Source organism: Perca fluviatilis, chromosome 11 (assembly GCF_010015445.1).
Source record: "Perca fluviatilis chromosome 11, GENO_Pfluv_1.0, whole genome shotgun sequence".
NCBI classification, from domain to species: domain Eukaryota; kingdom Metazoa; phylum Chordata; class Actinopteri; order Perciformes; family Percidae; genus Perca; species Perca fluviatilis.
The window spans coordinates 417,817-433,767 of NC_053122.1; the positions used below are offsets into that span (position 1 = coordinate 417,817).

A 15,951-nucleotide genomic window follows, 5' to 3' on the forward strand; every position below is an offset into this window, starting at 1 on the left:
ACTTCCAAAGTTGGAGACTTTTTCTGTCCTTTCGTGGCGAGTTTTGGGGAAAGTTCTGCAGCTTTCAAACAAAATTACATTCTGTTTTTTTTTCTGAACAGCTGAGATTTAACTCAAATTGAAATTCAAAAGATTGAGGAAATCAAAATGGGCTGCTGGTGTCTTTGATCCGAATCTTGTTTTATTGGGGACAAAGGTTTAAATTGGTTTTGCCAAAAGACTTTATTAAGTCTGATAAGGAAAATGCCACAACCTTTGTTCTGATTGGTCTAAAGTCTTGAAATCTGGCACGGCCATACTTTGGGGAAGAATCTAAGAGTACAACTTTGAAATGTTTAGATCACATTAAAAATCCCTATTTTATCAATTGTCAAAGTCAGGATTATTTTTTTTTAAATTGCTAAACAGAAAAAAACGCTAACATTACGTTAAGGCTCTGACACACCAACCCGACGGCCGACCGTCGGCAGAAAAGCCAGTCGGACTGATCAGTCGGCTCTTGTCTCTCAAAAAGTTCCTCAGAACACACCGAAGCGACGGCGACTTGAGCGTACGTTCTGCGAGTGCGCGAGATGTAATACGTCTCCATAACAGCAGGAATAGAACATCTATCTAGACCTGGTAAACACAGAGCATGCTGTCGTCAATCATTGTTTTCATCAGAGAGTGTTGATAGTGAAGAAGTCAAGAAGGATCGTTACGATGGCTAGTAATAAGAAAATACTGACATTGTCAGCTCTCGGGCTTCTTCATGTGGGTAAAGCACTGATTCGCTAGTTAAGGGCTAGCATTCCACCAATCAGATTGGTCCTTGAGTCCGACTGCCCACTGGCCAATTCAACAAGTCAAATCAGCCAGAATGAAGGCCGATGGCTCCTCCGACTGACGACGGCACGGAACACGCCAAACAGACTTGAGTCACCGACCTCGCCAGACTTTCCAATGGACGATAATCGGTTGGTGTGTCAGAGCCTTTAAATGTCTTCCATATGATTTTTTTTACACTACATATGTGTTCGTATCTTTGATTCAAACTTGTTATGAGATCACAGATACCAAAATACTTGATTGTGCTGCTTGAATTGTGCTTAGGCAAGCCCAGAGAACGTAAGTTACGAATGTAACTACGGTTCTATGAATCCTGGATGACCACCAGAGGCAGTGCTTAATACTGAATATATTCTGTATTCAGTATTAAGCGCTGCCTCTGGTGGTCTTCCTGAATATATTATGTATCGCATTTGCGCAGGTCGAGTATTTTCATTTTACTTATGTTTATTTGTCATTGCAACTTTTTTTTGTATAGAATTCTTGATGTAAACTCGTCGTCATTGAAAATGAGGGAAACCTCAATGCCCTTTGAGTATAAATAAAGGTTAAATAAATAAATATCAACAAAGTCACCTGTGACCTCGGGGTGACCCTAGACAAGGTATTAAGTTCCGGTGTCATCCTCGAGCTCATTCATTCAGAATCTTCTCGCGGGTTCGCAAAAAGGATCTTACTCTTTAACTAAAAGGTCTATCTCTGTAGGGATCCATCCCATAATGTTGTCAGACACTTAATAATAATAATATGTATAATAATATTATCTATACACTACCGGTCAAAAGTTTCAGGTCACTTATAAATTTCCATTCCAGACAGAATACCAGCTGAGATCAGTTGCATTGTTTTTTTAATCAGGACAGCAGTTTTCAGATTACATTATGTGCTTACATAATTGCTAAAGGCTTCTCGACTGTTGTAGAAAGAAGTGGCTGAAGAAATGCTTGAAATCCATGCTTTTTGGTCTAAATGTCATACTCAAATTAAAAGTGGTATAGCTCCCATATACTTTGACACTCAGGGGTGTGCCTGATATCATTGGAAAGGAAACACTCTCAAGTTTTTGTTACAAGTGTCAGGGTGATTCTAGGTCTTACTGACACAGAGTTACAGAGGCTAGAATGGAGGTGTTTAATTTCCGTCCAAGTCATACATCTGTAAAATGATTAGAATACACCGCTGTAAACACATCCGACAGGTGACAGACAACACAGGGAATTATGTGTAATAATGTGAAAGTAAATATGCCAAGAATCTTATTTTAAAGATAAAATGTGCCTTTAATGATAGACAGATTCATCAGGAAGACAGAGCAGACAGTTAGTGTGATCTTCAGACAGACAGAGAAACAGAAAATACAAAGATTTATAAAAACAAGATTTCAGAAGCGTGTTCAGTCCGTCTGCCCAGCGCTGCTACAGGATATGGGTCAGATATGCTAATGAAGGAGCTGGATGGACCAATCACTCGGGCATCTGCAGCTGGGAGTACTCGTCCTGCCCCTCCTTCTCCTCCAGCTGAGGCTTGGCATCATCCGCGTCCACCTGCAGGACAGAGGACACAGGACATGAGGACACAGGACACAGGACACAGGACAGACGACAGAGGACATGAGGACACATGACAGAGGACATGAGGACATGAGGACATGAGGAAACGAGGACACAGGACACAGGACACAGGACACAGGACACACAGGAAACAGGACACAGGACATGCAGGACATGCAGGACATGCAGGACACAGGGCACACAGGACACACATGACACATGATACACAGGACACAGGACATGAAGGACACAGAGGACACAGAGGACACAGAGGACACACAGGACACACAGGAAACAGGACACAGGACACACAGGACACAGCACACACAGGACACACATGACACAGGACACACGGGAAACACAGAACACAGGACACACAGGATACACAGAACACAGGACACACTGGACACACTGGACACACTGGACACACTGGGCACTGGACACAGGAAACGGGACACACAGGACACAGGACACACAGGACACAGGACACACAGGACACACAGGGCGTTGATGTGTCCATTTCTTTCACTGTCTATGATTGTCCCTAATGTGTTACATATTGTGTTCCAGATGAACTTAGTGATTTTCCAGAGCCGGAGTTGGGTGGATGTATGTGTGACAGTTTTTCAAAGAGGCTGTTGGGAAGAGGCCAAGAGCGCCACATCCTCCCGATCGAGTCCGCGCTGCCACCAGCAGGTTGACCAGCAGGAGGAGATGTGGTACCTGGTGCAGCGAAGGAAGAGTATCTGTGGAAACGTGGTAGAGGTGAGTTCGGTTAGACATCTCAGAATGTCCACCATATCTGATCCAGTTCATATCTGGATATTTAAAGGACAATTCCTGCGCAAAATGAACCTAGTGGTTAATAACATATGTGCACCAAGTCGACCGTTCTCTGGGATATGTTTTCATGCTAATCAAATGTGTCTCTAGGTTGAAACAAGCTACTGCAAAACGGTGATTAGCTGCTAACGCTAGCCTTCAGAGAGGAGGGTAAAGTAAAAAAGAAATCTCTATTTCTACACCAGTAACGAATAGCACCACACTTCAACGGTAGCATAATGAGGGTCCCTACATGTAAACTGAAGCATTGAGAACTTTGTAAGTGCACATACAGTTCAGTAAAAAGATAGTTTATAAAGACAGTACCTTCACATATACAGGCAGGCGCCATCTTGGGAAAACAGTCATGAGCAGTCGAATGCAACCAGTAACCATTAACTTATCTCAAACCTATCTTTTTAATAAACTCTCTCTACACTTACAAAGTTCTCAATGCTTGGGTTTACATGTAGGGACCCTCATTATGCTACCATGGAAGTGTTGTGATATTTTGAGCCTTGTTAGTGGTGTAGAAATAGAGATTTCTTTTTACTTTACCCTCTGCCCCAAAGACTAGCATTATAAGCTAATCTGCGACTAGAGACACATTCGATTAGCATGAAAACATGTCTCAGAGAACGGTCAACTCGGTGCACATATGTTATTAACCACTAGGTTCATTTTGCACCGGAATTGTCCTTTAAATATCAAGATATGAACTGCATCAGATATGGTGGACATTCTGAGATGTCCAATCAAACTCACCTCTACCATGTTTCCACAGATACCCTTCCTTCGCTGCACCAGGTACCACATCTCCTCCTGCTGGTCGACCTGCTGGTGGCAGCGCGGGTCGATCAGGTGAGCGGAGGAGGCGTTCAGCCCTCTTTCCTCCAACAGCCTCTTCTGGACTGTCAGACGCAGGTGATCCTGTCCACACAACAACTCTGGTTCTGGAAAACCACTAAGTTCATCTGGAACACAAGATGAAACACGCATAGACAGTGAAAGAAATGGACACATCAATGCCGTAGACTTCGATGGAGACCAGTGAAGTCACTTTTCCGGTGAGCCTTGCTGCGCAGAAATCTCAATCATTCCCAATCTTACAGAGACAGAGAGCGTGTCCATGAGCGTAGGAGCAGGAGCAAAATGTTGCTGAAATATTTTGTTCCGATTCTTTCATGGACTCTATGGGATTCTCCCTTGACTGTATGATGCATACACGTCCCATGGATTGCCTGCGAGCTTCTCCTGACTATATGGCAATTTCTCTACTGTGCAACAGAAAGTTGTGTGGTTATGACAGAATCATTTGCCTATTTTTGCAAAAACATCTGCTACAGACCCATAACGTGAGGTAAAAGGTAATGGAGCCTTTTTTACGTTGTCGTCTTTCTTTAGAAATAAACAACGGACAAATGGAGTCTTTAAATGCTTCAGATGTAAAGTTATTCACTGTGTTCTAAGTTCTACTTGTTCACAGTTTTGTGAACAACAAGTAGAAAAGGAAGCTAGTGTAACTGGACTGTTTTCTACTTAACTTCACATTTGACACAACCAGTGGTGTAGTCTACGTGATACGCAGATGTACAGAGTATACCCAGTAAGAAAAGTCAAGGATTTCAGTATACCCACTTACAAAAAACACCAGGATACTGTTACGTAACGATAATTGTTTTGTGAGAGAACTTTCACACTTACGTTCATAAATTCACCGTCTGTGTTGTGAGTCGCAGAGGAACAACAACACTGCGCAAATTTGAAATTAACAAATGTGAATCACTAAAGTAGCTAGATATATGAAACAAAAGCAAATTTAAACTCCACTCTCTCAGTGTTTTGCTAACAGTGCCCCTGAAGCTATACTGCTGCTTCAGATGACTCTGCAGCAGATGTTAATGTTACAGAAACTACAGGAAATGAGCCAGATGAGGCTGATGCTTTACGCCGTAACGTTATAAAAAAACCATGGGGTTGTCGCTCTGGGATGGGCGAGTCAAATGCTGGGAGAGAAAACATCACCATATACTCACTACAAAAACCTAGACTACACCACTGGACACAACTAAATGTCACTAACCAGAACAGATGACTCCAGCATCTTCACCATGGCCACAGTTATGAGTGCCAAACCCTGGATGTCGACATTCTGATAGCAAAGACTCGCTGCCTGTACAGGCAACATCATCCATCCAGATCGGTCCGGTGCCTTGTCCAAAGGAGGCAGAACTAGTTGCATACTGGACGGGGCCACATCTCAGCTGTCGGCAGACCACCCTGGCGTCGTCTATGTCCCAATCATCATCACACACTGTTCCCCACTGGTTGTTATGGAGGATCTCCACTCTACCAGAGCATGGTGTGTTACCATTTACCAACCTCACCGCCGGTGCTACACCTTAAAACAGTTAAAGACAGAGTGACAGTGAACAGATTGTCGCCACAGATAACGTGGAAACCAACACAGTCTCACTCCATCACATTACATGTCATTTAGCTGACGCTTTTATCCAAAGCAACTTCCAATTAAGTGCGTTCAATCCTTAAGGTGCAAACTCCAGACAACAAGTAGTAAGTGCAAGTACATTAGCTTTAAATAAGCAAAACTACAAACAGCCATATGAAAGTGCAGCTTCAAGAAACATATATATATATATGTATTTTTTTTCCTTCATATTTATCTGAGGTGCAGTTGGAAGAGATGTGTTGTTAGCCTTCGGCGGAAGATGTATAGGCTTTCTGCCATACTGATGTCAATAGGGAGCTCATTCCACCATTTGGGAGCCAGAACTGTAAACAGCAGGCATTTTGGGTATTTGATAGTTTAGAGAGGCAAAGTCCCTCCCCTTCCGGTGGATCAGCATGGGACTTTATTTCAGTAATAATATGTCTGGTAGTGAATGGGGAGATATAAATAATGTCTTGATCCCATTTAAATTGAGCCATACATGTATGATGTTTTTCAGTTTAAAAGATAATTTACCAAGTGAAGAAATTACTAGCACTTGTTTGTCCAATCATATTAGTCTGGTTGGTTATGTGTGCATTTGTGTTCTAAGTTCTACTTGTTGTTCACAGTTTTGTGAACAACAAGTAGTAAAGGAAGCTAGTGTAACTGGACTGTTTTCTACTGAACTTCACATTTGACACACAACTAAATGTCACTAACCAGAACAGATGACTCCAGCATCTTCACCATGGCCGCAGTTATGAGTGCCAAACCCTGGATGTCGACATTCTGATAGCAAAGACTCGCTGCCTGTACAGGCAACATCATCCATCCAGATCTGTCCGGTGCCTGGTCCAAAGGAGGCAGAACTAGTTGCTGACTGAACGGGGCCACATCTCATCTGTCGGCAGACCACCTTTGCGTCATTGATATCCCAACTATCATCACACACTGTTCCCCACTGGTTGTTATGGAGGATCTCCACTCTACCAGAGCATGGTGTGTTACCATTTACCAACCTCAGCTGAGATTTCGGCGCTGCACATTAAAACAGTTAAAAACAGAGCAACAGTGAACAGATTGTCCCCAAAGATAACGTGAAGCTCTGTGTTACTGATTGCCATGTCAAATTCCTGTGTGTCTGCTGATGCATTTGGCGAATAAAGTGATTCTGATTCTGAAAACCAACACAGTCTCACTCCATTACATTGACAGCCCTTATATATATATATATATATATATATATATATATATATATATATATATATATATATATATATATATATATATATATATATACAGTACAGGCCAAAAGTTTGGACACACCTTCTCATTCAATGTGTTTCTTTATTTTCATGACTATTTACATTGTAGATTCTCACTGAAGGCATCAAAACTATGAATGAACACATATGGAATTATGTGCTTAACAAAAAAGTGTGAAATAACTGAAAACATGTCTTATATTTTAGATTCTTCAAAGTAGCCACCCTTTGCTTTTTTTGATAACTCTGCAAACCCTTGGTGTTCTCTCAATGAGCTTCATGAGGTAGTCACCTGAAATGGTTTCACTTCACAGGTGTGCTTTGTCAGGGTTCATTAGTGGAAGTTTTTCCCTTATTAATAAAAAAGCAAAGGTTGATGCCTTCAGTGAGAATCTACAATGTAAATAGTCATGAAAATAAAAAGGAAACGCATTGAATGAGAAGGTGTGTCCAAACTTTTGGCCTGTACTATATATATATATATATATAATGGTTTTCAAACGATAACATTTTTTTTAATCACTGAATATGTATAGTTAATCGCGATTAATCTCATGTTTTATCACATGATTAAAATTCTATTATTTTTTATTTCAGAAGAGTTTTTAAATACATATTAACAATGGAAAGCACTTCTTACCAGTGTATCTTGATTGGGAATTAAATGAATGCAAAGAAAGTGACTTTATGAACTTGATTTTAAGATGTGTATTTGTTTATTATTTATTTATTTACTTACTGTAAACAAAAGAAAACAGTGTGAATCTAGTCACACATTTGAGTCTAGAATCAATATTAGAGTTGGGTATTGTTTGGTTTAGATACTGGGACTAAAGCGGTACTTTATAAACGGTACCGGTGCCTTAACAGTACCAAACAACAGTCTGTGACATTAAAGAACGGCTTGTTTATTGCTAAGGCCATATGGTCAAAATGAAATGATTTAATAATAATGTAATAACTATAATAATAACCTATTTCACTAGTAAATAGCTGTTGAACGACAAAAACAACCATCAGATGGGAAAAGGGCATTTAACAATAACTTTGAATGCACCACGAGGCTGTAGGTTACCAGTTTCGTTGAATGCACCGTCTGTGTTTTTCCGACAACGGCGGTTGCAGACTGTTACATCCCGGTGTTGGAATCCTCTACGTGAAATACAGACAAACTTTACACCGTTTAGCGTTAGCTGTCAGTATTGTAATAGTGTTTAAACCAGCTACTAGCTAACGGCAGGCTAACGTTACCTGCTGTCGGGTGTATTATGTTAACTAGCGTGACGTGCAGCAATGCTCCTGCTGCCTCTAACGTTCGTTTTGGAGCATCAGAGAGAAGCGCAGACATATCAATGACACCGGAATGAGGCACCAAAATCCGAGTTGCTATTCGGTCTGGTAGATACCGGTCGTTAAGGCACCGGTGCCGTATAAGCACCGGATTTCGGTACCCAACCCTGTCGACCCGTCCGGGAGTTTTGGAAAATAAAAAGCACAATTCAGAATTGTGTTGCTGCTGTCTTTCTCCATTATGCCTGCAGCCTGCAGCAGCAGGATGTGTTACGAGACAGTATGGCAAAGTGCAGCAAAGGGTAAAAATAGTAGCCTGTTAGGCACAACGTGAAGCCGAGTAAAGTGAAAATAAATTAATAAATGGTGGTATGTGATTAATGCGATTAAAAAAAAAAGCGTTATGCTTTGCGCATTGCGATTAACGTGTTAATGCTGACAGCCTTAATATATGTGAATATATATATATATATATATACACTCACCTTAAAGATTATTAGGAACACCTGTAAGATTTCTCATTAATGCAATTATCTAATCAACCAATCACATGGCAGCTTCTTCAATGTCACAAAGCTTGAATCATTTCAAATTGGTTTTTTGAACATGACAATGAAGTCACTGTACTAAAATGGCCCCCACAGTCACCAGATTTCAACCCAATAGAACATCCTTGGGATGTGGTGGAATGGGAGCTTCGTACCCTGGATGTGCATCCCACAAATCTCCATCAACTGCAAGATGCTATCCAATCATTATGGGCCAATATTTCTAAAGAATGCTTCCAGCACCTTGTTGAAACAATGCCACGAAGAATTAAGGTAGTTCTGAAGGCGTAAGGGGGTCAAACACGGTTTTAGTAGGGTGTTCCTAATAATCCTTTAGGTGAGTATCTTATTTTTTTATACAGAGTATACCCACTAGGAAAGGTCAAGGATTTAATTATACCCACTTACAAAACCGCCAGGATACCATTACGTAACGATGATTGATTTGTGAGAGAACTTTCACACTTACGTTCATAAATTCACTGTCTGTGTTGCAAGTCACATAGGAACAACAACACTGCACAAATTTGAACTTAACTAATGTGAATCACTAAAGTAGCTAGATATATGAAACGAAAGCAAATTTAAACTCCACTCTCTCAGTGTGTTGGTAAGCCTGCTCCTAAAGCTGTACTGCTACTTCAGATGACTCTGCAGAAGATGTTAACATTACAGAAACTATAGAAAATGAGCCAGATGAGGCAGATGCTTTACGTGGTAACATTACAAAAAACCCTATGGAGTTGTTGCTCTGGGATGGGCGAGTCTAATGCTGGGAGGGAAAAAATGACAGTATACTCACTACAAAAACTTAGACTACACTATTGGACACAACTAAATGTCACTAACCAGAACAGATGACTCCAGCATCTTCACCATGGCCGCAGTTATGAGTGCCAAACCCTGGATGTCGACATTCTGATAGCAAAGACTCGCTGCCTGTACAGGCAACATCATCCATCCAGATCGGTCCGGTGCCTTGTCCAAAGTTGGCAGAACTAGTTGCCGACTGGACGGGGCCACATCTCAGTTGTTGGCAGACCACCCTGGCGTCATTTATGTCCCAACCATCATCACAAACTGTTCCCCACTGGTTGTTATGGAGGATCTCCACTCTACCAGAGCATGGTGTGTTACCATTGACCAATCTCACCGTCGGAGCTAAACATTAAAAAAGGTAAAGACAGAGGAACAGTGAACAGATTGTCCCCACAGATAACGTGAAAACCAACACAGTCTCACTCCATCACATTACATTACATGTCATGTCATTTAGCTGATGCTTTTATCCAAAGTGACTTCGAATTGAGTGCGTTCAACCCTGAAGGTACAAACTCCAGACAATAAGTAGTAAGTGCAAGTACATTAGCTTTAAATAAGCAAAACTACAAAGAGCCATATGAAAGTGCAGCTTAAAGAAATGTGTATATATATATATATGTATTTTTTTTCCTTCGTATTTATCCGAGGTGTAGTCGGAAGAGATGTGTTTTTAGCCTTCGGCGGAAGATGTATAGGCTTTCTGCCATCCTGATGTCAATAGGGAACTCATTCCATCATTTAGGAGCCAGGACAGCAAACAGTAGGCATTTTGGGTATTTGATAGTTTAGAGAGGCAAAGTCCCTCCCCTTCTGGAGGATCACCATGGGACTTTATTTTATTAATAATATGTCTGGTAGTGAATGGGGAGATATAAATAATGTTTTGATCCTGTTTAAATTGAGCCATACACAGATGTTTGTCAGTTTAAAACAGGGTTGTGAAACTCAGTTTCCCAGAGGGCCACATTGGAAAATAAGAGTCACATCAAGGGCCAGACATTTAGAGTTTATTGACATGCTTTTATTTTGAAAAAGTCAAATATCTTTGACTGTATTATTGCATGTCTTATAAAGTCTCCCCCCTTACAGTTTGGTTGACATAAAGCCGTAAAAAAGTCAGAAAAAAAGTTCCTTAGCCATCATAGATAAAAGGCAAAAACTACTTAAAAAATGGGGGGAAATAAATTGCCAAAAGCATCGGCAACAGTAACAAAAACTAGGTGGGCCGAAATTTATTGTGAACCTAAATTGATATGCGGGCCGGATCAAAATCTGCGAGGGGCCGGATTTGGCCAATGGGCCTTGAGTTTGACACGTGGTTTAAAAGATAATTTACTAGCACTTGTTTGTCCAATCATATTAGTCTGGTTGGTTATGTGTGCATTTGTGTTCTAAGTTCTACTTGTCGTTCACAGTTTTGTGAACGACAGTTTTTCTACTGAACTTCACATTTGACACACAACTAAATGTCACTAACCAGAACAGATGACTCCAGCATCTTCACCATGGTGGCAGTTATGAGTGCCAAACCCTGGATGTCGACATTCTGATAGCAAAGACTCGCTGCCTGTACAGGCAACATCATCCATCCAGATCGGTCCGGTGCCTTGTCCAAAGGAGGCAGAAATAGTTGCTGACTGGACGGGGCCACATCTCATCTGTCGGCAGACCACCTTGGCATCGTTTATATCCCAAGCGTCATCACACACTGTTCCCCACTGGTTGTTATGGAGGATCTCCACTCTACCAGAGCATGGTGTGCTACCATTTACCAACCTCAGCTGAGGTTTCAGAGCTACACATTAAAACAGTTAAAAACAGAGCGACAGTGAACAGATTGTCCCAACAGATAACGTGAAACCCCTTTAAGAATGTCTGGGTCAAGGGTGGGCTACCATCACAATTCAGGAAGGAAGTTCTTGAACCTCTTTAGGACATGTGGAACTCCCCAAAAAGCCCCTTGTAACATTAATGACCTGAAACCCCTGGCTATCATGTTTCTTGATCCCTACAGTGGATGAATGAAATTTGTGTGTGTCATGATCACTCACCTGGCTGGCCAGACCTCCAGTTGATCTTGTCGTCGCTCACACTGGTCTCACCTTCAGCGCAGGTATTACACACCATGGTGTTGACATCTGATTAGGCACAAAGAATAACAAAGTTCACTAGAGATTCTGATGGTACCAAAGGTCTAAAGGATCCTGTAAGACATGGGGCCCTATCTTGCACCCGGTGCAGCACTGCACAAAGCCCAACCCAAGTGTCTTTGCTAGTTTAAGACTGACGCAGATGTCAATTTCCCGTCCAGTGTCCACGTCGTTTAAATAGCAAATGCACCTGCCCCCATCTGTGGCACATGGGTTTGCTGGTTTTACAGGGAAGTGTGTTCAGGTGCATTCTGGACATGCTGGTCTTACAGGGAGGTGTTCAGGTGCATACTACGCATATTGCTATCTTGAGGCAGCGAAAAGTGATCACGCAATTGACTAACAAAAACCTGGTCTAAAGTCAATAACGCAGCATTTCATTGTTTTTTTAACAGAGCATTAGTAAAATGCTCCTAGGCTCATGCACAGCGCGCACACAATATGCTTGTTACACACACAGGGACGCACAGCAGCACACACACATGCAGAAGATTACAAAAACAAATATTATGGTGCAAATCCTCCATCATAACAGCAATGCTCCAAGTTCCGAACACGCCTGGCTTTTAAAGGGAATGGGAGATGATCTCTGATTGGTTTATTGCATGTTACGCCCAAAACACACTTATGATTAATGAAGACAACCCTTTTGAATCATGCACCCGCCAAAGACAGCTGTTCTCCAGCAGCAGCAGCCATCTTCTTTGTTTTCAAGTAGCAGGGAATTCTCGCACAACCGTCGCAACTCTGCTGTCATTATGTTATGCCTGCCCACCGACTCTATACACAATGTGATTGGCCTGACTAGAGTTTGGTTTTTCCAGCTCACAAGCCAGAGGCTGCAATTACATTTGCTACCGCTAGGGTGGGTCTGGATTTCTAGGCTACCATGTAACATTAATGACCTGAAATACCCCTGGATATCATGTTTCTTGATCCCTACAGTGGATGAATGAAATGTGTGTGTTTCATGATCACTCACCCGGCTGCCCACACCTCCAGTTGATCTTGTCGTCGCTCACGCAGGTCTCACCTTCAGCGCAGGTATTACACACCATGGTGTTGACATCTGATTAGACACAAAGAACAACAAAGTCCACTTGAGATGCTGATGGTACCAAAGGTCTAAAGGATCCTGTAGGACATGATCTTAATTTTGGCTCACATGAGGAATATAATATCAGTGTTTCCCCTATAATTGTACAGGTTTAGTAGGCCAAGGTCCCTTTTTTTAATGCCAGAAAAAACGCCAAATATCCATTGTGCTTCCTCTATTTTCATTCTACAGCTGCACACTGCCGTGTGTCCATGAAGAAGGCAATTGTCTGTGGTTAGTTCACGATTGTAACAGCAGGACAGTCGAGAGTGTTTGCTAAACTACTAAAGTCAGTTCAACACGTGAAGTTACAGTAAGATAAAATTGTCGTAATGCTAGCCTACCAGTAGTCTTGCATTGTCAGACCTATCTCCATTACGCTCTTTTGTGTTTTTTTTGTTTTAAAACTGATCAGTGATGCTGTTTTGTCCTCAATATTCTCTGTCAAGTTTGCAGGAAGTGATGTAATGTAGTTTTTTTAAAGTGGAGTTAACACTGCACCAGATTATGTTAATATGCAACATTGCTTGTAAGGAAATAACAGGAGTAACAGGCCAACCAACTTTAAAAGTGACGTATTTCCTTTTTACTTAAGTGTTGTGCACCAGGCTAAAGCAGTCATCCTAGGGAAAACACTGAAGATCCAACTCAGGTCCTGGACCTGATATCATCTTTAAGTAAAATAAAAAGGATTCCACTAAATGTTGGAGTGTTCCCTTTACTTTAGTAGTTGAGGCCTGGATCAGGATCCTAGTATTTGGCTCCCCCTCCACTCTACACTAGAGGGTGACACGGGAATCAATTGACGCTCCCATCCCATCCTGAGCCAACGAAAATACTCCCGTCATATGCCAATCAAGTGACTGCCCACCCCCCAAAACAATCCTATCCTGCAAAATCCCAAGAGAAAGACTCCCAAATCCCGTCCCGCTCCCGTTTCGTTCCCTATGTTGTCTAAAGTTATCAGACTCTGTTAACCCCCTGTAGCATGTTTGGTTAATCGCGGTCAAATCACTGAGGTTGCCTCGGAAATTTAGGCTACACCATACATGCATTACCTGCAGGCCTAGGTAACATGCCTTACCTGCAGACCTAGGCGATTTCATTACGTAATTTCTAACGGAGATTTTCTCACAGAAGGGTAGCTTAGAAGAATCACTGCCTTCCGCATACTAAGTAGTCTAGGAATGCCTTGCAATCTTTGGGTGCACTCACCGCATTGCAGCGTCATTTTATTTATTTAATCTCCTGCTCCGTCCCGCTCCTGCCCGCTGCCGTTGATTTTTCTGCTCTATTCCATCCCTATCACGTTACCAACAGTGAAATTGACTCCCATACCACGGGACAGTACCATACTGGCCCAAATATAAGACCGAGATTTTTTCCCTGGGAATAAAAAAAGTGGGGTTGTCTTATATTCAGAGTCTAGACTTTCAAACAGCAGAGGGCGACATATAGCGAGCCAGCCAGCAGCGAGCAAGAAGAGAAATACATTTCAATTAGCCAGTAGTGTAATGTAACTAAGTATATTTACTCCAGTACTGTACTTCAGTCTAAGTGTTGAGGTACTTGTACTTTACTTGAGTCTTTTCTTTTCATGCCACTTTCTACTTCTACTCCGCTACATTTCAGAGAGAAATATTGGACTTTTTACTCAGCTACATTCATCTGTTACAGCTTTAGTTACTAGTTACTTTACACATTAAGATGTCTGCACACAAAACACATAAGGTTTATAAAATCTGATGTTTTATTCTAAATGAAACTAGCCAACAATATAACAGCTTACAAGTCCAGCCGAGATGATTGGGGGGGGTGGGGGGGGGTGGGGGGTAGAACCAGTGGACTCACCTGTGGACTCCCTTGTAAACTCACCTGTGCTCTGAGCTGAACAAGCAGCCATGAGAAGCAGCAGCAGACCGATGATCCTTTGGAACATTTTTAATCACCAAAAAACTGTTGGAGAGAGAAATGTTAGTTTTTGTACAATATATTGCAAGTCAATTATACTGATTAATATTACAGATGTAGTTGATGAAATTAATTACAGATAGTCAAGTAACTTAAAGGTCTCATATTCTGCTCATGTTGACATGTTAACAAATGCTAACATATTCTAACATGCTAAAACATGCTTATAAGTTTAACAGCAGCACAAACTATTGATCTGACAAGTGAATAAACACACACTGAACATCATGACTTTATGAAGGAGGATTTATTACATACAGAAGAGTATTAGGGCCAGCTTTAATATTCGAATTTAGTCTTGAAATGGAAAGCAGAAAATCTTCCTCCTCTCATTTTTGTTACCTTATGTCTTGCTCTAATACTTTTCTGACATTACAGAACTGATTTAATTTTAGAGAGGCATTCCTAATAATCTGCATTTAGTTTTTAGTTGAAATCAGGTGTCAAAAGTTACAATTAAAAATTACCTTTCTCATGGAGTTTTCTTCTTCAGGTTTACAGACTTCAGCCAGTCTCAGATCCTCCGTATAATAACATATTTCTGGGAAAGCTCTTCTTAACTGCAGCTCTGTCAATCATTAGTGACTGTTGCTGGAAAGCCATAAATTAAGAGCACTGCATCACACAAACAATCATGTCTGTGGATTAAAAATGCTTTTACTTCCAAAGTTGGAGACTTTTTCTGTCCTTTCGTGGCGAGTTTTAGGGAAAGTTCTGCAGCTTTCAAACAAAATTACATTATGTTTTTTTTCCTGAACAGCTGAAATTTAACTCAAATTGAAATTCAAAAGATTGAGGAAATCAAAATGGGCTGCTGGTATCTTTGATCTGAATCTTGTTTTATTGGGAACAAAGGTTTGAACAGGTTTTGCCCAAAGACTTTGTTAAGTCTGATAAGGAAAAATGCCATAACCTTTGTTCTGATTGGTCTAAAGTCTTGAAATCTGGCACGGCCCTACTTTGGGGAAGAAGTACAAGTACAACTTTGAAATGTGTAGATCATATTAAAAATCACAATTTTATCAATAGTCAAAGTCAGGATTTGTTTTTTAAATTGCTAAACATATAAAAAACGCTAACATTGTGTTAATTCAATTCAATTCAATTTTTCAATTAAATTTTATTTATAGTATAAAATCATAACAATTGTTATCTCG

The 15,951-nt window shown here is 41.1% G+C and overlaps 1 protein-coding gene across 3 annotated transcripts; it reads right to left on the reverse strand.

Annotated features, from left to right (window-relative positions):
* Nucleotides 1-2,084: 2,084 nt before the first annotated feature.
* LOC120568383 (deleted in malignant brain tumors 1 protein-like) lies at nucleotides 2,085-15,367 on the reverse strand. 3 transcript variants are annotated; one of them, XM_039815881.1, is made up of 9 exons: nucleotides 15,262-15,367; nucleotides 14,675-14,779; nucleotides 12,710-12,796; nucleotides 11,629-11,715; nucleotides 11,055-11,372; nucleotides 9,909-9,916; nucleotides 6,373-6,676; nucleotides 5,284-5,601; nucleotides 2,085-2,372 (listed from the first exon to the last, which is right to left on the reverse strand). In XM_039815881.1, exons 2-9 carry the CDS (start codon nucleotides 14,760-14,762, stop codon nucleotides 2,359-2,361), a joined length of 1,224 nt encoding a protein of 407 aa, XP_039671815.1. In that variant the 5' UTR covers nucleotides 14,763-14,779; nucleotides 15,262-15,367; the 3' UTR covers nucleotides 2,085-2,358. The 3 variants fall into 3 exon arrangements, with proteins under 3 accessions (XP_039671815.1, XP_039671814.1, XP_039671813.1); XM_039815880.1 differs by having other exon boundaries at nucleotides 6,373-6,690; nucleotides 9,605-9,916; nucleotides 14,699-14,779; nucleotides 15,262-15,363; XM_039815879.1 differs by having other exon boundaries at nucleotides 6,373-6,690; nucleotides 9,605-9,916; nucleotides 15,262-15,363.
* Nucleotides 15,368-15,951: the final 584 nt, after the last annotated feature.

Coding starts and splice junctions, on each gene's coding strand:
- LOC120568383 (XM_039815879.1), bottom strand. CDS start 14,762: ATGTTCCAAAGGATCATCGGTCTGCTGCTGCTTCTCATGGCTGCTTGT. Junction 11,716..12,709: donor CTGGAGGTGTGGGCAGCCGG/GTGAGTGATCAT, acceptor GTGCCTAATCAG/ATGTCAACACCATGGTGTGT. Junction 11,373..11,628: donor CTGGAGGTCTGGCCAGCCAG/GTGAGTGATCAT, acceptor TTTAATGTGTAG/CTCTGAAACCTCAGCTGAGG.